We start from the raw sequence: 27,758 nt of genomic DNA, 5'->3' as shown, positions 1-27,758 counted from the left end.
CTCATAATCCAACCCCCTCAACTCTGGGATTAACCTTGTGAATCTCCTCTGCACACCCTCCAGTGTCAGTACATCCTTTCTCAGGTAAGGAGACCAAAACTGAACACACTACTCCAGGTGTGGCCTCACTAACACCTTATACAGTTGCAGCATAATCTCCCTTGTCTTAAACCCCATTCCTCTAGCAATGAAGGACAACAATTCCATTTGCTTCTTAATCACCTGTTCCATCTGTAAACCAACTTTTTGTGACTCATGCACTAGGACACACAGGAACAGCACAGCAGCATGTTTAATATTTTATCATTTAGATAATATTCCCTTTTGTTGTTGTTCCTACCAAAATGGATAACCTCACATATGGGCCCAAGCTAGGAGGGAAAGCAGATTAAGAAGATTAAAATGAATACATGTGGAGAAGAAAACAGTATGGCCAGTTTCAAAGTTTTAGGGACTGGTCTTGCAATTAGAATTGCCCTTAGAGACCAAGATCTGATCTGATCTAATGCAGTCGGAGTTAATTGTCGTATTCTTGGGAAATAGACATTAAAATGATTATTTGATGTGCCGTGTCATGCTGGAGAGACCATTGCATAAAATAGAAGTTCTTGCAAGATGAAAGGTTCCCTTGCAACCTTAATATAAACAAGCTGATTCAGAGACATAGATTCCTAAGTTGAGGATCTGAAAAATGTACATATCGCACCAAGACCTTGACAAATTGTAGATGGCTATGGTGTGCCCTCGAGCAAATCTGACCACATTTCTTTCACACTATTTTATTTGGGTGGATGTGCTTGAAGTCACAAAGGTTATTTTAGAAATGAGTAAATCAAGTATTACCTTGGAGGGAATCCCACAATTATTTATTTTACACATAATATTACCTGACGTACTGTCACTGCACCTACAAAATCAATGTTCTGTATATGTATGGAATTGAAGCCCAGCTTCCCCAAGAACTTTTCGAAAATCCTTGACTGATTTTCCCAACAAAAATATATTATGTTGCTCCTGGGCTGCCCTGTGAGAAAGATTGCTGGTTCTCCCAACATGCTATGAAAGGTCTGTTGAAGAGGTTGGTGGAAATGTGGTATTAAAATGTTATAATATGCTGTAATGAAAAAATGCTCTATGAGCTTATTGCACTTTGTTGCCAATATTTTTGGCTGCTCTTTTTTAAAATTTTTATTGATTTTTATTGATTTTCAAACAGGGAGGGGAGCAGGGAAGCAGAGAACAATACAGTCATAAATCCGGCTACCCCTCTATGAACCTATATACAACGCACAAAATGTACAAAAAGAAAACAATCAACTTTAACAGTCAACAGTAATTGGCTGCTTTAAAAAAAATGAATGTCGCTGGCTGTAGCTGAGTTCCTTATGTCTTGTCAGAAATAGTGAGCGGGATTCTCCAATCCCGCAGCAGAGTGTCCACGCTGTCGTAAACGCCATCGCGTTTTACGATGGTGTGAACGGGCCGCTCCCACGTCTTATTCTGGCCCCTACAGAGGGCCAGCACGGCACTGGAGCGGTTTGCGCCGGGTTTGACCCGTTCGCGGCCGGCCCGGCGCGGGGCTGGGAGAATCCCACACATCAAAAATAATGAAGGTTCTCATAGTATGCTGTTTTCTTTTTTTTTAAATGCATTGTCTTAGAGAGCTTTATTACCAATGTTCCTCTTTAATGCAATAATCGGTTCTCATTGGTGGAAAGATTGCAAACAAGACAACACCGATTTAAGACAATTGGCAAAAGATGTGATGATGAGGAAAGTTTTTTCATGCAGTGAGTGCACTGTCTGAGAATGTGGTGGAGGCAGGGGGAAATTAGCTGACCAGGAAGAATGTGCAGGGCTATGGGGAGATGATGGAGAAGTGGCACTCGGTGAATTGCTCCTTCCGAGAGCCAGCACGGATACGACAAGCTGATTGACCTCTGCTTGTGTTGTAACAATTCTGTGAAGTGCTGCAATTTAGTGGAACATTTTATGACAATATAGGTTGGGCATTCTACGTTTTAGCTACCAGAGTTGAGACGTATTGTCTGATATTGTCAGCAGTATGACGATTAAAGAAAATTATTCTGATTGGTATGACTAATCTAGCTCCATTAATTTAAACAAAAGATATTTTTATCATAAAGCGTGCTTCAAGTAACTGAATGCAAATAGCAGATTCCCATTTAAATGAAATTGTTTCTGTTCCCACATTCAGTGATGGATATGAAAATTCTAGGCTGGATGCAAATGGGGCGACTAGTGAGAGGCTGCAGATAAACATAGATCTCTTCGCTACAAAGATAACTTTATAAAAGTTAAATTATTTTAATTTTCTTATCTTAAAGAAATATAGGTTTAGGGAATGTGACCGGGTTTTCTTAAATTCTGGACAATTTGGATGTGGTACATTTCGCTAATATATTTGAAAACTAAATTGAGAGAAATGCGAGCGCGTGTCTTTTAGATTAGATTTCATTTTGGCCACCAGACGTATTTTTCCCCTTCCAGTTAGATCTGTGCATGTGCTGAATATGAACTGTTATAGTGCCATCATTAAATGCCAGTGGTGGGAGGAAGAGACCCTTAATTGGTTACCCAAATGTTACAGACAGGCGATCACACACAAAGGTGGGCGACACTCACACAGGCGGGTAGACAGTCGGATGGACAGTCACACAGGCCGTCCGGGCAGTCACACAGGCCGGGCGGGCGGACGGTCACACAGGCCGGGCGTACGGTCACACAGGCCGGGCGGACGGTCACACAGGCCTGGCGGGCGGCTGGACGGTCACACAGGCCTGGCGGGCGGCTGGACGGTCACACGGGTGGATGGGTGCGCAGGCACACACACACACGCACATCCCTCACCTCCCCGCTTGACCTTGTAAATGTCCACTGTTCTGTGGTCTCCTGAGTCCCCAGAATATATGTTTTTTTCAAAAGAGTTGGGGAAATGCCTAATGACTAGAGGTTATTCATGTGCACATGACAAGTTGTACATTGTTGCAAAATCTAGTTTTAATTGCCCATTTCAGCAAAAGTGCCTATTACTAATGCTGATACAGAACCTTGCTATAATTTGAGGGTGCCACAGTCTGGAAGAAGTTGCACAGTGGGTTTTCAAGTATTTTGGAGGTTGGTATCTGTTAGCATTTAGTGTTTATTTAGTCTTTCAGATTCTTTTGTACGTTTACTAAAAACTGAATCAGTTGCCTTGTTTATTCAGGTAGAAAAAAGTTAACTCTGTTTCATTGTTAGCCTTGGACCTCGATCTTAAGGAATTGGAATTTCTTGGCTGTGACGCACCCTGGCTACATGGCTTTTCTCACCTATGATGAGGTGAAAGCTCGGCTCCAAAAATATATCAACAAACCTGGCAGGTAAGGACTAAGCAAATGTGGTATTAAACTGAACTTTCAATTCGAGGTTATGGTTGGGGAGGATATCAGGAGGAAGTCCAATATTTGGCGGATCCAATCACTAGGTATTGAACGGGGTTGCTTGGTGAATCAGGGGAAGCATAGTTTTTCCTCCTGGCCTACAACAGTTTTGGAAAGGCAAGTATTTGTTCTATGCAGCGGTCTGTCTCCCTGTGTTTGCAGTTCAGATACTTGTATCAAATTTATTATGAAACACAAGCTACCAGTTGAGCTGTAGGCTTTAGGAGGGAAACAAAATCAACTTTGGATAAGCATTGACGGTGTGGCTACGCCTGTGGCTGAGTTTAATGGGCTGAATTATAATTTTCATGCATCCTTATGTTGCTACCTTTGGATGAATGTAAACACTGGATTGATTAATGTCTTCTGACTTTCAAAATATTTCTAATGAAAGTAAGTTGTTTGGATAACTTCTCTATCTATGATGTTTACTAAAATTATACAAAATTTAAATTTTGCATTTATTCTGTGATTTGGATAAGATATGTTTATCGGAAATTGCTTGTGGTGCCATATGTTATCTATTATACACCTGATTTACAATTTGGGACGCTTGTGATATTCTGGAGTTTAATGTTTCTCTGTGTTACCCGGCTGTTTATTTTTGTACCATATGGTCTACTTAGATTGCCTTCAATTCATTTTGCCCTGTTTGTGAACATAAGCTCGGCTACATAAAGTATCTGAACTGTCAAACCTACTTTGCCGAAAGGTGGGATTTATTAGCTTTAATTGTAATAGTTATGTCTGACAAAGTATAATAGACCGTTAACTCTGTATAAAGCATTTATTTGCATGTTGATGGAATATTATCTGGAAGGCTCAGGGCACATCCTAGTATTTGCCTTTAGTAAAGCTTTGCCAGCATCCTACTGTGTTCACGCTGTACTCATTTATATTTTGGCTCTGCACATTCTAGCATTCATGTTTGATGCCAAATCTCTTAACAGTTAAATAATGGTAAACAATGTAGCTCAGTGTATGCTAAGTAATCTGGGTAATTAATACCCTCAGTTTGGTTTTCAGTACATTATGGTTCAAATTATCTACCTTGTGAAACAAGAACAGGATGCATGTGGCTGGGTATTCATTCAGGTCTTAAGTCATAGGCTTTGATGTACATTTGTATGGAAGGGATATTTCAAAGATTATGAACAGGAGAGACCACTGAGTCTCTGGTACCCTCAATGTTGTTATCTATTTTTTAACCATTATTTAACTAACGCCTATCTTGAAAATTTCTATTGACCCATCATCCACCGCCTTTTGAGGGATCAAGTTCTGGATTTGCACGAGGCTTTGTCAGAAAGTACTTCCCGATTTCACTTCTAAACGGGATGTGGTGACTAGGAGCTTTTCATAGTAACTTCATTGCAGTGTTAATGTAAGCCGACTTGTGACAATAAAGATTACAAAAAACTCCTCAGTTTAAGATTATACCCTCTCGTTCTGTGTCGTTCCACCATAGAAATTTGTTTTATTTATCTTCCTATTGCTGCCATTTTAAATACCTCTGTTTGATCATTCCTCAATTACAGATGCATACAAGGCAAGTTTATGTTCGTAATTTAATGCTTTAAACCCTGGTACCATTCTGTGAATCTGTGCAGTGTGCCTTCCAAGACCAATATCTGTCCTGAAGTTCAGTATCTAAAACAGAGTGTAGGTGAAGTGAAGATTCTGTACAACTTGAACATAACATCCTCCCCATTGTACTTCAACACTCTTATGATGAGGGCCAATATTCCATTAGCCTTTGAATACCTTTTGTATCTGTGCACTAGTCTTTAGTGACCTGCAACACCTACATCCCCTCACTTTTCCAGAGATCCTAATTGATCACCATTATGAAAATATTCAGATTTGTCTTGATTTAGAGCATTCCACGCTGAGCTTGACCTGTCATAGTTTTTGACTCACTTAGTCTGTCAATGCCCGCTTGCAACTTGCTGCTCCTAACCCCACAAACTGTTGTGCCTCTGAACTTAATGTCATCTGCAGCTATGGATATGTAACTTGCTTTCATTCAATCATGAATGGATATGGTGAAAAGCTGTGCCCCTAATCGGAACACCACTTTCACATACCACCATTCAGCAAACAAAGTATTTATTGCTGAAAAGAGAGATATAGTGCCAAAGCTTGTCATCTTGCACTCATAAGAACATAACCCAAAAGGCTAAATTTCAAACAACAAAAATAATTGATTCCATAAGAATTTTTTAAAATGCTGATTGGTTGGCAAGTCGATTCTGATAGGGCAAGGTGTTACCTTGGAGAAAGCAAAGGGGAACAATAGGCTCCCCATGCTTCCAGTTTATTAAAAAAATATGCAAGGTTTGAACATGCTCCTTTTTGCAGAGAGCGAGTGCCTGCGTATGAATGTATTACTTCTAACAAGTGTAAATGAGCTCCATTACGAGCTCAACTGATTATCATAAATTGGGAGCAGATGTAGCTCCTTGTGATCTCCGGATTGTTCAGCAAGTGCTGCCCAATCGTGGAATCACATCTAACTGATGTTTTATTTGGGGTTTTGCAAGCATGAACACAGGTTGAGTACGGCCTGCACCCTGCCTATTACAAGCAGCCTGAGGAACATGTTGTGTAATTCAACTGGCCACTTATTGGGATGTATAACCTACGTACATGGCATCACACCAGCACTGTAGACAGTGGTGGAGAAACCATTTGTAGATTTCTCAGCTAGCACATCAAGGAAAGCTTTGGTACCATGTCCCACTCAGTAATGTTCTGTGCTACCAAGTGATTGAATGTATTTATGCCTACTTTGCCCTAGCTCTCAATCACAGGGAAATGTATGCTGTTTTGGAAAGTGGACATAAATTTAGGTTTGCATTATATGCCAATAATGCAAGATGAATTCTTGTTAGAAGTGATTTTTCATGACTATTTCTTTTTCTTTTTTTAAATAAATTTAGAGCAGCCAATTATTTCTTTATTTTTTCCAATTCAGGGACAATTTGGCGTGGCCAATCTACCTACCCTGCACATCTTTGGGTTGTGGCGGTGAAACCCATGCAGACACTGGGAGAATGTCTAAACTCCACACGGACAGTGACCCAGGGCTGGGATTCGAACCCGGGTTCTCAGCGCTGCAGTCCCAGTGCTAACCACTGCGCCACATGCCGCCCTAATTTCTTTTTCTAATCTATCTAATTGTAAACTGGGATCCTGTGTTCACTTTCTGAAATCAACACCAAAATCTATTGATAGGGCTTTTTAAAAACCAGGTTCTACCATTTAGCCCACGGCTATTTTTAAGTTGGTGATTCAAGAAAATCTCAATTCTGAACTATAACCCAAATTCTGCTTGGTTATTGTGTTACAATCGGGTCCAATAGTCGTTTATTTAGCTTTGAGTATACTGTCAAATGTAACATGAAGTGAAGTGGATATGAGAAATAAAAAGGGAATTTAAATAAATACATTTCGTAGAAAATCTGTTGAACAGTGTGCAAATTTACCAGATATAATTAAATTGTTAGGAGCATGACACCTGGCTAGTTCTAACGGAGTACATGTTTGCTTAAGAACCAATTGGTGGTTTATATCAGAAGAAATGTTTCCTTCAAACTGATAAATTCCTCCTCAGAGTAGAGTTTGGCTGATCTATTGCACTGGATTTCAGTGAAAATAAATCAGATCTTGTGAGGGAGTTGAACCAGCAGTTCAACTGAGGCATTAAATTGGAAAATTCATTGGTGATAAAAGGAAAGCAAATGATGTGCGATATTGCTACATCATTTGTTATTGATCACACTGTGAATAGACTTTGGTCCTTAAACATTGTTATTGATGCTAATCTTATTTTATTTTGGAATGGATTTTCTCCAAATATATCTGGAATTTTTGGGACTTGATTTTCCCTCTGATTTGAAATCTGGGGAAGACCCCCCCCCCCCGGCAGAGAATTGTCAAATTGACAATTAAAATATTTTATCAACTGTTTTAACAGTTGAACCTATCACAAGCTGATCATGGCATTGTCATATGAAATTAATTTGTGAATTTTCTATTTTCTGGAACTTACTTCCTGTTGAAATGAAGCAAATTTGAGAAAGGCGAGAAAACCTGCTTGTAGAATAATGCTACTATCCTTCTTTGTGAGCCCTTATGCCAAAATGTGCAGACCAGGAAGATTGCAAATGGAAAATATGATGGTAAGGATGCTAAATGAACTTAAAACCCTTAGGTTGGGCAAAAACAGCCAGGAATCTGTTCCTGATTGCTATCCTACATCTGGTCGAGGCACCCTACATCTTCTGGTAGAGGCACAACTGCATGAGCATTGCTTGAAGATGAGCCCAGGACGAGCGGAGATGCCCTGCAACCAATACATCCTGTTGCTGATTACATGGAGAATAGTTACTTTGGCATAATAATTGAAGGCTGTCAGCACCCATGAATCTGTGGCTGCAGGAAAGAGATGAAGGAGAGATTTAAATAAAAAAATCATGATGAGCGCAGGGTCTAATGTATTAATGTGTATGTATTTACTTAAAGAATGGTTTAAGTTACTTCTGTTAAATTATCGACTTGAAGACTTAAATATCAATCAGTGCTCTAACTTTTTCCTCCTTTGATTTGGTTAATATTGCAGATGCTGCTTTTTATGGCTATTTACATTTACCTAATCTACATTACATGCTTGTGGCCTTTTTCAGTTGTTCATGATAGAAAACATGTGTGACCAAATGCTTAATTAAGTAATACTTAATAATAGTGTTCTCGTAGTAGAATTAAGCTGTCTACTAAGAGTTTGTATCTGGTTTAAAAGTCTAAATATAAATTGTGTATTTGGAAATTAGCATTAAACTTTGATTCTTATGAGGGAGTTGAACCAGCAGTTTAAACTAAAGCAAAGGAACCTCTGGTTACTAGTTTCTGTGCCTCTTACTCTTCTATTGTGTATAACTTTCTAAAACTTATCTAAATTATTTCTTGTACTGAAAAGACGGTTATTCGTGAATTATTTTATTCAAACAAAAGACGTTAGCTGTGTTTTTAAACGGTTCACTTTTACTCTCAGAATCTCAACAGTGCAGAACGAGGCCATTTCGCCCATCAAATCTGCACTGACACTTCGAAAGAGCACTTTCCCATGTCTACTCCCCCATCCACACCACCCTATCCCTGTAACCCCATAACTTAACCTGCACGTCCCTGGACACTTGAGGGGTAATTTATCATGGTCAATCCACCTAACTTGCATCTCTTTGGGCTTGTGGGAGGAAACCGGAGCACCTGGAGGAAACCCATGAAGACACGGGGAGAACATAGAAACTCCACACAGACAGTGACCCAAGGCCGGAATTGAACCCGGGTCCCTGGCGCTGTAAGGCAGCAGTGCTAGCCACTGTGCCGGCCCTGTTTTTTTCATGGAATGTGGTTGGCTAGGCCAGCATCTACTACCCATCCCTAATTGCCCTTGAGAAGCTGCCTCCTTGAATCGTTGCAGTTCATGTGGTGTAGGTACACCCACAGTACTGTTAGGGTGAGATAATTCCAGGATTTTGACCCAGTGACTGGGGGAATGGCAATATAGTTCCAAGTGTGGATGGTGGTGTCTTGGAGGGGAACTTGCAGGTGGTGGTGTTCCCATGCATCTACTGCCCCTGTTCTTGGTGAACCTTAGGCGCGATTCTCCGATATGGAGACAGTGTGTCCGCGTCGTCATGAACGCCGTCGCATTCATGACGCATGCGCGGGGGACTTCTTCAGTGTGCTGGCCCCGACGCAACATGGCGTGGGTGTTCAGGGGCCGGCCGGGCAACAAAGTAGGGGGGGGGCGTAGGGGGAGGAGGGAGGAGAGGGGAGGTGGAGGGAGGAGGAGGAAAGAGGCCGGCACGCAGAGTTACCGCCGGCAGCGACCAGCTGTGGACGGCCGAAGAATCGCCGGCCCCGCCGCGTACAGCGGCCCGCGACTGGCGCTGATTCTCTGCACCTTGGCGAATCGCCCGCTGGCGTCGGAGCGGCGATTCTCCGGCCCGACGCGGGGCTCGGAGAATCGTGCCCCTTGGGTGAGTTGCTGAAGTGCATCTGTTGAAAACAATTATGTTTATTAAAAAATTTTCATCTTAAACAAAATCACCTGAAATAATGAAACAGAAATACACAGTAAAAGAAAGAGAAAAACGCAAAAGCACATATTAACTTTAACACAAAAACTAAACTAAACCCCCCTAACAGCAGTCTGTGACTAGCTCCTTAAAAAAGGAAATGAATGACTGCCATGTTGGGTAGAATCTCTCCACCAACCCTCGAATAGTGTACTTGACCGTCTCCAAATGTAAAAACGATACTATGTCACCCAACCAAGCTAAGGCACTGGACGGAGTAGGAGACCTCCAGAACCCGTCTCTGGGTTATCAATAAGACAAAAGCGAGGACATCCGCCTTCACCCCCAACTGAAGCACGGGTGAGTTCGACACCCCAAATATGGTCTCCAGCAGACATGGATCTAAATCTACACGGAGTATCTTCGACATGGTGTTAAAGAAAGGCCCAAAAGCTTACCAACTTGGGACAGGACCAGAATATATGTGTGTGGTTAGCCGGTCCCCGAGAACAGCACTCACATTTATCCTCCAACCCAGAGAAGAATCTGCTCATCCTTGCTTTAGTCAGATGCTTCCTGTACAACATCATGTGCTCGGCTACGTTTGATTCAATTCATGAAGACGTGGAGTTGACCCTGTGAAGAGCCCCATTTCATATCTCATCATCTAGAATGGGACCCAATTCACTCTGCCATTTCGTCATCACCTCACTCAACGGAATAGATGCCATTGAAAGGGTATGGCCTTGTATGCCCAAAATAGTCCTCCCGTCAGACCCGGCCAACAGGGAAAGGAGAGGAACGTCTTGCGTGAAAAGTTATAAATTTGAAAATACCTGAAAAGACTGGAATCGGGCAGTTGAAATTTCTTAGCCAGTTCCATGAAACTAACAAACCTCCCAACCATGAACAGATCTCCAAACCTCTCCAGATCCTTCCCCTCCCAAGCCTTAAATGTTGAGTCCAAACCCGCTGGCAGAAAAGATTCTTGCAGATGGGGGCTAATGAAAACCGGGAACAGAGCTTGAAGTGGTGCCTGAACTGCTTCCAAATTCTCAGGACACCACTGATTTCAAGGAAAGTCTCACTGGAGAGAAAGGTAAAGGTGTAGTAACTGTGTGCAAAGGCTAGAAGCAGTGCAGGAACTTGCTTCCATTTGTCTACATATGGAACTGGATCGCTAAACCACAACAACGTTTTCTGAATATTGCCTGCCCAAAAGTAAAACAATAAATTGGGTAAGGCCAAGCCCCCAGATTGTCTGTCTCTTTGGAACAGAGCCCCACGGATTCTGGGAGTCCTACCCACCCAGATAAAGGAGTACTATAATTTGTTGACTTTTAATAAAAAACGATTTGGGGAGAAAAATGGGGAGACATTGAAATAAAAATAAAAATCTAGGTTACACGTTCATTTTAATAGTCTGAACCCTACCTGTTACGGTAGGTTACGGGCATAGGGTGGGGAAGTCGGCTTGGGTAGGGTGCAGCATTGGTGCAGACACGATGGGCCAAATGTCCTCCTTCTGCACTGTAGGAATTCTATAGTCTACCCGCCAAGGATAGGGAAGGTTATCCTGCATCTGAAAGTCTGTTTTCATACTGTCAATTAGATTAGTGCAATTTAATTTCTGAAACAAGGCCCAATTGTGGGCCACCTGGACCCCAAATAGCAAAAGCTAGTCTTAGCAAGGCGAAAAGGTAACGTCCGCAGTTGGGCTCTCTGGTTGACCGAGAAACTGAGAAGGAGCCAGAAATACTAAGCGGCTTTATTATCTTGTCCACGGAAGGTATTGGGTCCACAATATAGAGAACTAGGTCAGCTGCATAAAGGGACACCCAATACTGCACTCGTCCCCAATTTATCCCACTCCGGTTAATAGAGGACCTCGGTGCTATAGTGAGCAGTTTTATTGCCAAAGCAAACACACTTGTGCCCCTGAAACTAACCGGAGCTCAGGACATTTGTATGAACACCAGCAATGTGGGCATTGTACAGTAGTGGAATCCAGGAAATAAATTTGAGGCCAAAGCCGAACCTCCCAAGAATCTCAAACAGATACTCCCACTCCACTCTTATCAAATGTTTTCTCTCCATCCAGAGAAATGATCATCTCCGGTTCAGGCACCACCGAGGAGTGGAAAAGGACAATATTTAGCAGGTGATGTATATTGGCCGTCAATTGTCGACCCTTAACGAAGCCTGTCTGATCCTCCGAGATTACCTCTGGGAGGCAGGGCTCCAGCTAAAGTGCCAACATCTTGGCAAACAACTTAACATCCGCATTCAAGAGTGAGAGATGTCGGTACCACCCACATTCTTTTGCGTCTTGTCCTTCTGGGGGCCTGTGTGAGGGTAGAGGGCAACGAACCCCGGGATAAGGAGTCATCAAACATGTCCAGAATTAAAGGTACCAGCTGTTTTGAGAAATTCAATCGGAAAGCCATCCGGACCAGGGCTTTACCAGTCTGTGTCAAACCAATACATTTTAAATTTCATCTGGGTTTAACGGGGATTCCAACTCATTGCTCCTATCCACCTCCACAGTTGGGATGGATAGGCTGTCCAAAAATCAGTCATGGCTGATCCCTCCGCCGGATGCTCCGATCTTTAAAGATCACAATAGAATGATTAAAAGCTGCATTAACCTGAGAAGTGGTGGAAACCAGGCTACCGCTTGAATTGCTTATTGTATTATTTCCTGTGCTGCTTTAACTGGTGAACCAAAAGGCGATGGCCATCTCCCATGTTCGTAAAACGTGCCCTTTGAGCATTGCAGCTCGCCTACCGTTCTGCCTATTGACAATAGCTCGAATTGTGTTTGCAGCTTTTTCCCACTTGCCAACAACTCTGTGGTATGGTCAAGAGAGTACTGGTGGTCCATCTCAAGAGTGGAGTCCACCAGCCTCTGCTGCTCCACCCTCTGTCATCACCACATACGCTTTATAGATCATTTCCCCCCCTGAGGATCACCTTAAGAGCTCCCACAGCATGGAAGGTGGAATTTACTTAGTTTTATTACATTTTATAAAGCCCTCAATGGCAGTGGACAAGCCTTCACAAAATTTCTTATCCGCTCGTAATGTTGCGTCTAACCTCCATGGCGGATGTTGGGAGGGACCTAATTCTAGCCCCAAAGCAACAAGGTGCAGAGCATGGTCTGAAATCACAATCGCTGAGTACTCAAACCGCCACCAATGAAGAGTGGAGAGATCTATCTACCATGAAAGAAATCGACCAGCGAATAAACCTGATGAACAGGCAAGAAAAAGGAAAAGAATTATCACCTGGCTCCATCCCACCTGCCATCTGCACCATGAAAGACAACAAAGCTCTGGCCACCCCGGATGGAGCTAGAGCTCTGGGCTTGGAACGATCCAGTCTAGTGTCCTGGACTCCATTTAGGTCTCCACCCAAAATGAGATGATGCAAATCAAAATCGGGGAGGGAAGCCAACAGATTATTAATAAAATTCACAATGTCCAAATTAGGGGTGTAGATATTAACCGTAACCGCCATGCCCACCAGAGAGCCACAGACCTGTCTGCCGTTGGGGTTGGCCAAAATCTTAGAGGCAGAAAACTGAACTCTTTTATTAATTAATGTTGCCGCATCCCTGGCCCTACCATCGACACCTAAATGAAAGGCCTCCCTACCCATCCTTCCGCAACCTTGTCTGGTCCTTGACCTGCAAATGGGGCTCTTGCAAAAACAGCACATTGGAGTTTAAGCTCTGAAATTGAGAAAATATTCTCGACCTTTTCAGTGGGCCTTACACCCCTACTGTTCAAGGTGACCAAAGCAAACACAAATAACTAAAATCTACTTCTAACAAACCTAAACAAAGCAAGAACTCTAACGAGCTGGAGCCAACTCTTCAAAACTGCTCCCGTTACCTAACTCTTAAGTTAGCAGGGAGGCTCCCAACCAGAGTTAAGAAAAATGGTTACAAACAACAAAATACAAATGCCCATAAATCCTGCTCTCTGAAAGGGAGCTCTTTATTATCATAAAACCAAATCTCACCTTGAACTAAACCCCAAAGCAAGAACTATAAAAATCCAACCCCAACAAGATCAAGAAAATACAAGAACAAACATGAAACCATAACAATGCAACAAATCACTGTGCCCTTCCCAAAACTAAATTATACCATGCCCAACTTGTTTTTTTTAGCAAAGGAGTCCACCTCTCCCGCTGCATCGAAAGTTACGCTGTGTCGAACCGGGTAAACCGCATTGAATCAGACTCCACTTTTATATAGGGCGGCCTTGGCTCTATTGAACACGGTGCTCTACTTTGCCAGCTCCGCTTCCACGTCTCAGTCGAACCTGATGGTGTGGCCTTCCCATTTGCAGTCCCGATGTTCCTTTGCCCATCTCAGAACCGGCTCTTTCTCCTTGAAGCTATGGAACTTTACTATGACCCCCACACATGGATCCTCGGACATGGGCCCCTGCTGGAGTTTACAGTACGATCGGGAGGGGATGTGAGTCCGCCCTCACGCACCATCTTCCCAAACATATCTGTGAAGTACTCCATGGGCGTTGGACCTTCCATCCCCTCCAGCAGCCGCACAATTCAAATGTTTTGATTCCTGGACCGAATTTTCTAGATCATCCACCTTGGCCTTGAACAACTTGTTCACTTCAGCCACCGAAGACTGCTCCGATGCAAGTGAAGCAATCTCGTCACTCCATTTCTTTTATCGTGGCTCCGTGGGCTTTCACGGTTTCATTGGTTTTCTCCACAGCTGCTCAGATGGGGACCATTGCCTCTTCCATTGATTTCCGGAGGCCCTCCAACAAAATCCTCCAGTATTTATCAAATTTCTTAGCCGAGGTACGAGAAAGCACTTCTGCCGTTAGTGGAGTGGCTGGAGTCTGAGTGGCCGACTCCGCCATTATGCCTGCCGACGATCTCCGAGAGGCCTTCGACTCTGCCGACTAACTTCTACTGTCCACCTTCTTCCCCTGGCTTTTCTAGGCATTTTAATCATACAGGGTACTTGTAGGACAGCAAGGTGGCGTAATGGTTAGCATCATCCCAGGTTCGATCCCGTCTCTGGGTCACTGTCCATGTGGAGTTTGCACATTGAATTTGATTTGATTTATTATTGTCACATGTATTAGTATACAGTAAAAAGTATTGTTTCTTGCATGCTGTACAAACAATGCGTACCGTACATAGGGAAGGAAGGAGAGACTACAGAATATAATGTTACAGTTATAGCAAGGTGTAGAGAAAAGATCAACTTAAGAGGTAGGTCCATTCAAAAGTCTGATGGCAGGAGAGGTAAGCTGTTCTTGAATCGATTAGTACGTGACCTCAAACTTGGGTATCTTTTTCCTGAAGGAAGAAGGTGGAAGAGAGTATGTCCGGGGTGTGTAGGGTCCTTAATTATGCTGGCTGCTTTTCCGAGGCAGCGGGAATTATAGATGGAGTCAGTGGATGGGAGGCTGGTTTGCGTGATGGACTGGGCTACATTCACGACCTTTTATAGTTTCCTGCGGTCTTGGGCAGAGCAGGCTCCATACCAAGCTGTGATACAACCAGAAAGAATGCTTTCTATGGTGCATCCGTAGAAGTTGGGGAGAGTCGTAGCCGACATGCCAAATTCCTTAGTCTTCTAAGAAAGTAGAGTTGTTGGTGGGCTTTCTTAACTATAGTGTCGGCATGGGGGGCCAGGACAGGTTGTTGGTGATCTGTACACCTAAAAACTTGAAGCTCTCGACCCTTTCTACTTCGTTCCCATTGATGTAGACAGGGTCATGTTCTCCACTACGCTTCCTGACGTCGATGACAATCTCCTTCGTTTTGTTGACATTGAGGGAGAGATTATTGTTGTCGCACCAGTTCACCAGATTCTCTATCGTATTCCTGTACTGTCTCGTCATTATTTGAAATCCGACCCACTACGGTGGTGTCATCAGCAAATTTGAAAATCAAGTTGGAGGGGAATTTGGCCACACAGTCATAGGTGTATAAGGAGTATAGTAGGGGCTGAGGACACAGCCATTTGGGGCACCGGTGTTGAGGATGATTGTGGAGGTGTTGTTGCCTATCTTTACTGATTGTGGCCTGTGGGTTAGAAAGTTCAAGATCCAGTCGCAAAGGGAGGAGCCGATGACAAGGCCACGGAGTTTGGAGATGAGTTTCGTAGGAATGATGGTGTTGAAGGCTGAGCTGTAGTCGATAAATAGGAGTCTGACATAGGTGTCTTTGTTATCTAGGTGTTCCAGGGTAGAGTGCAGGACCTGTTGCAGCGGTAGGTGATCTGTAATGGATCAAGGCAATCCGGGAGACTGGAGTTGATTCGTGCCATGACTAACCTTTTGAAGCACTTCATAATGATGGATGTCAGGACCACTGGACGATAGTCATTAAGGCACACTGCTTGGCTTTTCTTTGGTACAGGGATGATGGTCGTCTTCTTGAAGCAGATAGGGACCTCAGATTGTTGTAAAGAGAGGCTGAAGATGTCTGCGAATACCGCTGCCAGCTGATCCACGCAAAACCCGAGTGCTCGTCTGGGTACCCCATCCAGGCCAGTGGCTTTCCGTGGGTTGACCTTCGAGAAGGCTGCTCTGACGTCGGCTATGGTGATCTCTGATACAAGTCCATCCGAGGTTTCTGGGCTGGAGGGCTCGCTCTCGCTGACCTCTTGCTCAAAGCGTGCATAGAATGCGTTGATCTCATCAGGGAGGGGTGCATTGGAGCCGGCGATTTTACATGCCTTCAGTTTGTAGCCCGTTATGTCTTGCAGACATTGCCATAAATGGCGGGGGTCTGTGTGGCTAGCCTAGGACTCGAGCTTGGTCCGGTACTGTCTTTTGGCATCTTTGATGGATTTTGATGCATTCTTTCCATGGTTGCGTGGGGCTCGTCCCCACAACACAAAGATGTGCAGGTCAGGTGGATTGGCCACGCTAAATTGCCCCTTAATTGGAAAAAATGAATTGGGTACTGTAAATATATTTTTAAAAATCAGAAAAGTACAGGATCCTTATTCCATTAACTATGTGGACTTTCAAAAGAAAATACCTTTGGATACTAAGAAAAAGAGGCAAACGGTACAGTAGTTGAACGGGAGCCACCTCATGCACATCTTTCCTATCCATTACGCCACCGGAAGTCTGCTGAAGTGCATCGTGAAGATGGTAAACACTGTTGCCACTATGTGTTGATGGTGGAGGGCGTGAATGTTGAAGGTTGTGGATGGTGTGTCAATCAGGTGGGCTGCTTTGACCTTTTTTAGTAATCTGTATTGTCACCAGTCGGCTTAAATTAACACCGCAATGAAGTTACTGTGAAAAGCACCTAGGGAGAATTCAGAATGTCCAAATTACCTTTTGGGATTTGTGGCAGGAAACCAGAGCACCCGGAGGAAACCCACGAAGACACAGGGAGAACATGCAGACTCCACGCAGACAGTGACCCAAGCCGGGGATTGAATCTGGAACCCTGGAGCTGTGAAGCAACAGGTCTGGTGGTGTCTTGAGTACTGTTGGAGCTGTACTCATCGAGGCAAATGGAGTGTTCCATCACACTCTTGCCTTGTAGATCGTGGACAGGCTTTGGGATGTCAGGAGGTTGGGGTACTCGCCGCAGAATTCCTAGCCTCTGATCTGTTCACGTAGCCACAGTATTTATATGGCTGGTCCAGTTCAGTTTCTGGTCAATGTTATTCCAGGATGATGACAGTGGGGGATTCCATGGTGGTAATGCCATTGAAAATCAAGGGCAGATGGTTGGATTCTCTCTTGTTGGCGATGAGCATTACCTCACACTTCTGTGGCATATATGTAACAATACCTATCAACTCGAGTCTGAATGTTGTCCAGGTTACGCTGCATATTGTCGTGGACTGCTTAAGTATTTGAGGAGTTGCAAGTGCAGCTGAACATGGTGCAATCATTAACAAACTTCCCAATTGGCTGTTTGATTTGTAGATTGAAAGGTTTTTGATTTAAAAAATATTGTTTATGGGTGTGCAGTGACCACACAATTACAGATTGATTTGATGCTTTTGTTTAGATTATATAACCTTTATTTATATTATATATTGCGTTCTTATTCTTAATTCATAGATCTGGACCACTGACCTTGTGCATCTCATGGCCTACATACCTAATAATATATCCCTAAAATGGCCACCAGCTATTATTTTCCGAAATTAATAAGTAGAAGGTTCAATCTGAGGGAGAGTGGAAGCACAAGGCAATAAATAGGATTGATTGTATTTGTGAATACTTCATTTTTTATAAATAGTTAATGAGTCTTGATTCCATGAATCAGCGTGTTTTAATGCAATCATACGAGCTGTCTAAGTGCATTTAGCGGTATACTAACACTCATTTTGTTGGGTTTATGGAAGTTGGATGCTTCATCTTCAGGAATGGTGTTGATAGCTGGGGAACCCACAAGTTTAAGAAACTGGCTGCTGAGTCACTGGCAATGCTGCTCTCAATCAGCTAACCAGGCAACATAAATGAACAGAAACAAAATAGTGCAAATATTGGGGATCTGAAATAAAAATAGAAAATGCTAGAAATGCTCCATCAGTTAGACAGCATCCATGCAGAGAATAATGGAGTTAACGTTTCAGATTTGAATCGTTAATTGTTTATTCTTTGCAGATGTTGCACGACCTTCAGAGTATTTGTAACATTCTGTTTCTATTTCAACATTTATGAGCAGTCAGATTGAAGCTCAGTTCAGCCATGTGTCCCTCTTAAATAATTTTTCGTGTCACCTTAATTACTGGTGGAAGTCGTGTCATAAAGCACTCCAGTCAGAACTTCTAGAAGCAGATTTGCAACTTTTCAGTTCTTTTAAATCACATACAGACTCTAATTTGTATTTCAATAATAACCATAGACACACAATGTTACCAACATTAATTTGGAGTGAATTGTTTTTTATTCTCCATTTTCCTTTTGTATGTCCCATTCGACCATTGGGATATTGTAATCCCCTATTATCAATAGATTACAATGTTCATTAGCCCTTTATCAGCTCAAATATCTGCTTGCCTGTCTGCTCACTTTATGCTTGTGGCCTGTAGCAGTTGTCAGTTAACAATTTACTATCCTCATCATTATTTCTATCCATCTCAATCTGAACCATTGTAATAGCCAGTCTTTCTGTAGCTATTGTAATATTCTTCATCAAGATAGAAACTTCTGCACCTTTGTGTGTATTTTTGCAAATTGTTTTATAATTGTGTTCAGCCCTTAGCCGCCTTGTGCTGCCAACCATGTTTCTGAAAGACTTGTACGGTTGCTTAATTCAAATGCTCAAATTACTCAAATGGAAATTATACAGAAATATTCAGTGATGTTTTATTAAAATTACTTAATTTGTGTGAATTCAAACAAGATTATCATAGAATGATTAAAAAAAATAAAGACTTGCATTTTCGAAAGCACTTTTTATGACCCCAGGACTTTGCAACATGCTCATTGTTGTAATGAAGGATTTTGATTTAAGGTGATTGGTAAAATAATTAGAGGACTGCATGATGTAATTAGTCCCTTACAATTGTACCACTTGGGGGCTGGTTTAGCACAGTGGGCTAAATAGCTGGCTTGCAATGCAGAACAATGCCAGCAGCACAGGTTCAATTCCCGTACCGGCCTCCCCGAACAGGCGCCGGAATGTGGTGACTAGGGGCTTTTCAAAGTAACTTCAGTGAAGCCTACTTATGACAATGTGATTATTATTAGTTTACATTACCTGCCCTAATTTTTCCTCCCAAAATGTGTGACTGAACATTTCCCTGCAATAAATTTCATCCGCCATGTGTCAGCCTGTTTTATTAGTCTGTCCTAGTCTTCCTGAAGTCTTATATTATCCTTTTTATTGTTTTTTACATTTCTATGTTTCTGCATTATAGACATAGATGTGGTGATTTTAATGGTCATTGTAAAATCTAGCCTTGTGTTGTACAGAGTTAATTAGATGTAATATTCTGGAAAGTATGACAGTATCAAAAAAGCAAAAGGTGGAGCCTCTACCTTTTCATCAACTCAGTTTTGCAACCTTCAAGTGACTGTGCAGTTCTTTTAAGATTGGATAGTTCCATGATTTGGATATAGTTTTACACTATTCCTCCCAAGGGTCACCCATCATATTTCCTTGATTAATTAATAAAGCTTTTACTGAAATTTTATTTGTTTGCTTCACATGGCAAAAATGCTGCCAAATTATCCTACAAAATGTACATAATTGAAATTGTCTGGCAGCTACATTTTCTGGTCACCTAATTTTGAAAAGCTTGAGCACTGCTCTTGTGTTAAAATGAAATGTAAATAACTGCTTGTCTAGCAGTCAAATTCATATTGTTGCTGGAAATGACAATGGTAAGATCGAGGGAATTTATCTGCTATGGTTCGTTCAATGTTTTTAATGGCTGTGATTGGCATTTTGATGACTCACTTAAGTGATTATTCCTGTTTTAGCCTTCACCTTTCAAAATGATGATAAAATTCACTCTTTTGTAAGCTATAAGATATCAATGTTTTTTTAAAAAGAACTCATTTGTGCAGTCTGAGTAACTGGAATGTTTGATTCCTTAGTTTAATTGTCATCTGGAAGTTTCTGAAAATGATTCAATGACGATGACCAGGGAGAGGAATTTTCCATCGTACGTTATTTTATTTTCTGTTTGTGCCCCAGCTACATCTTTAGACTCAGCTGCACTCGGCTTGGCCAGTGGGCCATTGGTTATGTCACAAATGATGGAAACATCTTGCAGACAATTCCACACAACAAACCCCTCTTCCAAGCCCTTATAGATGGATGCCGAGAAGGATTGTATGTATCTATTAATTAAATTCTTTATTTTAATTTCTGATCAGCGGTAAAATAACACTGAAGTAATAATGCCAAAATCTGTTTCAGTGTCAAAACTGTGATTTGATTGCTGTAACTATGTAAATAATTTATAATTTTATTTAGTTATTTATACCCGGATGGACGGAGTTACAATCCAGATCTAACTGGATTATGTGAACCAACACCTCACGATCACATAAAGGTCACACAGGTAAGATGTAATCTCCAGATGTAATTTGAGTCTTTGTGGCCTAGAAACTGGATTTTGCTGTGTCCGTTTTACAGCTCCAATGTAGGAGACAACCTGCACATGTTCATTCTGCGCCAGAAGTGTGCTGCTCGTCATATCAGTAAAAGCTGCTGCATAGGCAGCATAATACAGGGCATGTATTGGGCCACCGCATTTAATGATAGCCAGCCTTAAGCCTGCTTTCAAGTAACAATTGCATGTGTTGCAGATAGGTGTTCAGTTTTCTTAGGCGCCTGGCAGTATACCAGTGACCCTTAAGGAGAATGCTGGAGAGTGCCATCAGAAAGGTAAGTTTTAGGGTTTTTACTTGTGTTATTGTGGAACTGGAAGGGCCAGAGCTGTACATTGAATTGGTAAGTTGTAGCCAGCCACTGCTTGCCTCCCTTTGTCATTTCTTTACGACTCAGCCGGCATCCAGTCTGGCTGATCTTAATGTCTTGCTCAATGGCAAGTTGAGGCTGTTGCCTGCAGTAAATTAGGGTAGTGACCAGTTTCATTTTGAAGGCATGTCCCGAGTCCACTACCAGATTTGCACCCTGAGTCAGGTGCCATGTCATTTCTTACTGTATGTTTTTCAAGCATCCGAACACTAATATCGTAATTTGCTTAACACTAACAAAGGCGCCTCATCAGATTTCAAGGACTTGCTCTTAACCCTTGAAGGATTTCAAGGGAAGCTTTTATACAGGTGGAGGTGGGGACAGGAACGTATGCCATACCAGGGCAGTCTTGGTCTATCCTTTGATTGACTTGTTTACAGATTAGCCAGAGCCGAGGACTTTGCCTTTGGGAACAGTTTGCCTTTATGGCTTTCTTTTCTGAAAATGTATGTTGATGATATTGCTAACTGACTAATGTTGCAAGTGTGTTAAAGAGTAAATTTCTCTTCCATCTAGGAACAATATGAGCTGTATTGTGAGATGGGCTCCACATTTCAGTTGTGTAAGATCTGTGCTGAGAATGATAAGGACGTGAAAATAGAGCCGTGTGGTCACTTAATGTGCACCTCTTGTCTGACAGCGTGGCAGGTACGTGAGCAGAGTATGGACTTCACATAGATTTTCTGCACACTTCATTTCATTTTGTATCAGTCAAGGAGAGGTAAGGCTGGGCAATAGCTTCTGAGTTCCATATTTGGGAGATAGGTGGGAAAGGCCAAATGCCATCACCGCTCTCTCTCTCTCGTGCCCCCCCCCCCCCAAAAAACACTTGAATAAACTGAAAAATGTAATGGTAAAATACCTTGCGTTTGGATGAGCTGGAGAAATTCTCCCGCAGTTAGGGAATACCTCAGCAGTCAAAAGAAAATCTGTGATGGATTTAAAATCAAATGTTACATGCACAGAAAATTGAAAGCACAAGCTGTCATAACCTACAGGAAGTTCTGTCTTCCTAAAATATTATGTTTTCACTTAAGTTGGGAAATGTAATGCCTCAGAGTAATAGATTCATATCCATATTCTAGTTTTTAAAACATCCAGTAGCATTGAAGTTATTTTAAAATAAACATAAAGTATTTGAACTTTCCAAATTTGCTTAAGATTTTGGGAACAATTCACTAGAATGGAATGGCATTATTCCATATAAAACATTTACCCGCATTTTCTGATTGCACTTTTATCGTGGAAGCTTGTAAGTAGGCAGATAAACACATGTTGCTGATTTATTGCCAACAGTTGAGTTATTGAAAAATCCAGCATTAAATTCTCAAGGAGGAGCACGCTTTTCACACCATTTTTTGTGAGCCAGGAGGACCTGGAGTACTCCCCTGGCCCCTTGATGACGTCTTTGGACCCCCTCTGCTGATTGTGACCCTTCTCCACCCACCCCCCTTGCACACAAGCCCTACATGTTGATCATACCTCTGCATGTCCCCCCTGCAAACCTCATCTCCTGCTTTTCTTCTCTTATTATTACCAGTTCTTGTGCACGTCACACCCCAACCAACCAATTTGTCTCTTGCCCTCCACCCCGGTTGCGAGGTATCTTAAAGACTGCAGATGTATCCTCCAGCCACTGGTTTTACCATTCAGCGCTGACTAGCCTGCAATTTGCCTGGCTGCTGAGCAAAATTTATAATGTCATGTGTTAACTTTGACAGGACCTCTGCACCTCTGGTCTTGACAGGTTTACTGCATTTGTATGCTGCTCCACATTCTCCCTGTAAATTTCTAGGCCTGTGGTTTTTGTTAGTTCTTGCTCCATCGTAATGAGTTGATTAATTAAAATTCTTGTTCCTAGCCAATGCTTAATGATATGGAGTCGAGTCCCTCCTTGTCAGAAAGAGGTGGTTGCAGACTTGTTGGAAATTATTATATGCAGTAAAAGTTCTGTTTTTTTTTTTGTCAATTTGAAAATCAAATTCCTTGAGTGACTGACAGTGGCGCCATTTCCTGCTTCAAATATACTCACGATCAAGTGAAAATTTTGTTGACCTTTGAATTTATATTGCGGAATACAGTTTGTAGTTATGTGCCATGGTCATCCCATTCTTACCTTTGACAATGCCAGTTGTAAAGACTTCTAAGATAACCTTTGGGCCGTTGCAGAATGGTTTAACATTGTTTTAACTGCACTCTTAACTCATTGTTTTAAATTATTCATAATTTGACTAATCGAGGTAAAATTAATGTTGGGAAGCTGGAATGTCTAGAATTCCACACTTCAGTAATCTTGTTGAAGTTGCTTCTGGATTTGTTTAATTCAGGTTGCAATACTAACTGTATTCATTGTTAATATACATTTTTCATAGTTCCTTTTAAAATGTGCTTTACTCGATTTAATATCCAGATTTAATGAAAAATATTGAGCAAAACTTCCATGCACTGTAGTATATTTCTTGCGATTAATAAGCCTCAGACCATGCAACCTCCAATGAAAAATGAAGTTAAATAGACAGATGCATCGCACCTCTTGGGGTTTGCATTAATCTATATTGTGAATGAGGTTTTAATTATATACAGAAAGTCGTCTTCCATCCTGCTATTACCTAAAAGCACAGACCTATCGTTGCTTTCATATAATAGATGATTTATTTTCTATATAGGAATCTGATGGACAAGGATGTCCATTTTGCCGGTGTGAGATCAAAGGTACCGAACCAATTATTGTTGATCCTTTTGATCCGAGAGATGATGGAGCCAAATTTTGCCTTGACAGTTTCAATATGCCAATGTTGGACCTGGATGATGATGATGACCGTGATGACTCACTCGTTATGAACAAGCTAGCTTCTTTTAGAAAGGTGGGTTGAAAACAGTACACATCTGAATCAGATTTTCTGAGTTGTGGTTGCGTTTGATGCATTAACACATTGGACATGTGATTGCAAAATGTGCTAATGCTAACATATAACTTCAGTGATGGACTTGCATTGAAAAGTGGTCCTCAGACATAGGCAGTAGTGGCTCAGCTGTAAGCAACCAATTGTGTAATAACACACTGCTATAATTTAACATTCGTTCAATTTTGGCACATTTATTGGTTGACAAAAGTAGTAGTGTTTTCAATAAGATGCTTTTTGAATTTGCTGTGTGAAACTCTTAACTTGCTCAGATATAGTCTGCTGGACTCTGTGGTGCACAATTGATAAAATAAAATTTGAAAATCCTCCCCCATATCTATCTGATGAAAATCCTGTGTCTAATATGGTACTACTGGGCCTGTACCATTAGAAATTAATACATGATAATCATGTAGAGCAATCAGATGGTCTTATGAAATCCATTGAACTTTCAAAATTATTAATTATTTTTATAAAATATTTTTATTCACCTTTTTCACATTTTCTCCCAAATTTACACCCATCAACCATAAACAATAATCAATAACGAATGCAATGTCAATCCCCATATCAATAACAACAATCCCATCCTCCCACCAAACCCCTGAAAATTATTAATATCGCTTATAATTGGATCTTGAGAACAATCTACTTCCTGGAATCATAGCGAGAGAGCTTTAGATTGCAAAGCTCCATAAGATGAGCCTCAATAAAAAGAAAAATGCCATTCTCTCAAGGTTGTACCAATTTTGAAGTCTGTTTAATTAGATTTGTACAAATTTGCAATCAATTGCAGTTAAAAGAAAATAGAGATGTATTAACCCATTGAGCTAACTGAATAAGGCATATTATGACCATCTGATTGCTCTACATGATTATCATGTGAGCTTTTCGAATCCTGATTTGATTCAGTCATCCCACTCTTCGAATAGGAACAGGAGAGGGTTTTGGCAGCTTCCATCATGAGTTAGCAACCCTCTTCAGGATCCACTCTCCTTACACTGCATGGGAAAAGGGCTAGGAAAGGTGCCCTAAATATAGTTTGTTCCATCTCCAACCTGGATGGAAGACTGCATCCAGCAGGCTCATCTATCTGCGGTCAGAAAATCAAAGTTAAATTCAATTTCGGAAACTGGAATGTACTCACCCCCATGGATAATGAGCAAAGCAACAGAGAACTGCCCTTGTTGCCTGTGAACTCGGGCACTTCAACATTGACGTTGCCGCAATGCGAGAGACCCGAAGAACAGGCAACGGGCAGCTGAGGGAATGTAGTGGTGGTTATTCCTTCTTCAGGGGAGGAAAACTAGAGGGTCAGCCAGGATGCATGGAATTAGATTTGCCATCAAGAATGAATTCATTGGAACTTCCGGTGGCGGCTATGAAGGAGTAAGTCGCACATTTGGTGGCTCCCGCTCGGGTCGGACTTTTGGACCTTTTTTCCCAATTTTCTACCGGACTTGAATTGTATATTGAATTCCCACATCGGTGCATGGAGAGAAGGACTAGAAGTGCTCATAAAGGCAGAAACAGAAAGACAGAGAAGGCTTGGGCTGAAGCTGCAGCAGGAGACAGCATGGCGGAGGACCAGATTCTGGTTTGTCGACCCAGCGGTCAACTGAGCAGCTGATGCAAGTTATTCAAGAAGACTTTGTTAAGCAGAAACGGGACTGCTTGGACCCGATAAAAGAGTCAATTGAGCGGCTGGAGCTTAGATTGGACACCCACAATAGGGCGATCCAGAAGGTAGAGAAGGCGCTGGTTGAGCAGGAGGAACATCAAACTGTGGTGGAGTTGGAGGTGTGGATGCTGAGAGACCAGCAGAAGAAGCTCCTGGAGAAGGTGGAGTACCTAGAGAATACATCCGGCCGGCAGACCTTGAGAATCGTTGGGCTCCCGGAGGGGTCCGAAGGAGCGGACGCTGGGTCACACATTGCAGATATGTTTGAGAAGCTGCTGGGGGATGGGGCATTCCCCTGACCCTTGGGAGGTGGGCAGGGCTCACAGAGCGCTCACGAGGATGCTGCGAATGGGAGACCCCCCCTCTGAGGGCAATGGTGGTGAGATCCACAGGTACTTGGATAAGGAGTGAATTCTACAGTGGGCCAAGCAGACACGGAGCTGTAAGTGGGACAACAGTATCATGCGGGTTTACCAAGACCTGAGTGTGGAGGTGGGCAGGAGAAGAGCAGGCTTCAACCAGATTAGGTCGATCGTTTTTAGAAAAAAGTGAAGTTCTGACTGTTGTATCCGGCCCGTCTTTGGGACACGCACGAGGAACAGCAATTTTATTTTGAGTCGCCTGAGGACGAGCTGGGCTTCGTGAAAAGGAAAGGACTGGTGGTGGACTGAGAACTTTTGAACTTCGCTGCAAAGTACATGTTTTTTTTTCTGTTCTTTTTTTTTAAAAAAGTTTTTTGTTTTGTGGAAGCTGTTTGTAATGCCTTTTGCATTGATTTGGGACCAGCGGTAGAGCTGAGTGAGTTAAGGTTTTCATTTGCACTGTTGGGGGATGGAGGTGTGCTTGTTTAGAATTTGGTGTTTTTCTGTCGGACAATTGTGTGGCGATTGTCTGATGTTGGAGTATGTTTGCATGAGCGGGGGGAGGGTGGGGAGACTATCCGGCGCCAGGAATGAGCGGGCTAGCTCACAGATGCGCGGTGGGGGGGGGGTGCATATGTTTGGTTTATTAAAGGGTTTGGGTTACAGAGTGTTGTTATTTGGGGGGGGGGGGGGGGGGGAGGAGGAGTAAATGTTCTGCTGACGAGGGAGGGACTTGGGCTAAGGGACAGAGAGGAGGTTGGGGGCGGAGGCTGCCTGTGGGAGGGCCGGTGGAGGCGCAGAGCATGGGCTGGAGATGGGCCCAAAAAAGGGGGTGGCTGATGGGCGAAGGGGGGGGGGGGGCAGGCAGGCAATGAGCCCCCCAACTAGGCTGATCACCTGGAATGTTCAAGGGTTAAATGGGCAGGTCAAGAGGGCACGTGTGTTCGCGCATCTTGGGGGACTGAAGGCGGATGTTGCAGGAGACGTACCTTCGAGTAACTGACCAGATTAGATTGAGGAAAGGTTGGGTCAGTCAGGTCTGATCCAGCCTTTCACTCAGGACTAGACTCAAAGACAAGAGGGGTCGCGATCCTGATCAATAAGCGGGTGGTGTTTGAGGCGTGTTGAATAGTCTCAGATATGGGAGGTCGGTACATTATGGTCAGTGGGAAACTTGAGGGGGTGCAGGTGGTAGTAATAAATGTGTACGTGCCAAATTGGGATGATGTGGAGTTTATAAAAAGGATGCTGTGGAAGATACCGGACCTGGACTCGCACAGGTTGGTCATGGGAGGGGACTTCAACACAGTTACTGACCCTGGCTTGGACCGGTCAAGCTCGAAAACGGGCAGGATGCCAGCAATGGCAAAGGAACTAAAAGGGTTCATGGAGCAGATTGGGGGTGGGGGGGGGTGGGGGTGGGGGGGGGGGGGGGGGGGGGGGGGGGGTGTGGGGGGGGGGGTAGATCCATGGAGATTTGGGCAGCCGAGGGTGGAGGAGTTCTCCTTCTACTCAAACGTGCATAAAGTGTACTCCCGGATTGATTTCTTTATTTTGAATAGGGCCTTATTGGCAGGGGTGGTGGACATGGGGTACTCGGCGATTACAATCTCAGACCATGCTCCGCACTGGGTTGACCTCCAGGTTAGTAAGACAGTAACCAGCGCCCACACTGGAGGTTAAATGTGGGACTTTTGGTTGACGAAGAGGTGTGCGAGGCTGAGGAAATGTATTCCGAACTACCTGCAGGTCAACGACACGGGAAATTTCAGCAGCGGTGGTCTGGGAAGCACTGAAGGCGGTGGTCACACGGGAGC

General features: G+C 42.9%; 1 protein-coding gene across 5 annotated transcripts in view; it reads left to right on the top strand.

Moving 5' to 3' along the window:
• The window catches only part of cblb (Cbl proto-oncogene B, E3 ubiquitin protein ligase), a 306,490-nt gene that overhangs the window by 163,891 nt on the left and 114,841 nt on the right, over positions 1–27,758 (top strand). For all 5 annotated transcript variants that reach the window (XM_072513618.1, XM_072513613.1, XM_072513617.1 and 2 more), the window contains exons 4-8: positions 3,262–3,383; positions 20,207–20,344; positions 20,489–20,576; positions 21,512–21,643; positions 23,662–23,859. In XM_072513618.1, coding sequence (XP_072369719.1) covers positions 3,262–3,383; positions 20,207–20,344; positions 20,489–20,576; positions 21,512–21,643; positions 23,662–23,859 — 678 coding nt within the window. The remainder of the gene's footprint in view (positions 1–3,261; positions 3,384–20,206; positions 20,345–20,488; positions 20,577–21,511; positions 21,644–23,661; positions 23,860–27,758) is intronic.

This window comes from Scyliorhinus torazame, chromosome 8 (genome assembly GCF_047496885.1).
Source record: "Scyliorhinus torazame isolate Kashiwa2021f chromosome 8, sScyTor2.1, whole genome shotgun sequence".
In the NCBI taxonomy this organism is placed as follows: Eukaryota; Metazoa; Chordata; class Chondrichthyes; order Carcharhiniformes; family Scyliorhinidae; genus Scyliorhinus; species Scyliorhinus torazame.
The sequence above is the reverse complement of the archived record's forward strand: the minus strand, read 5'-3'. Positions and strand labels throughout refer to the sequence as shown.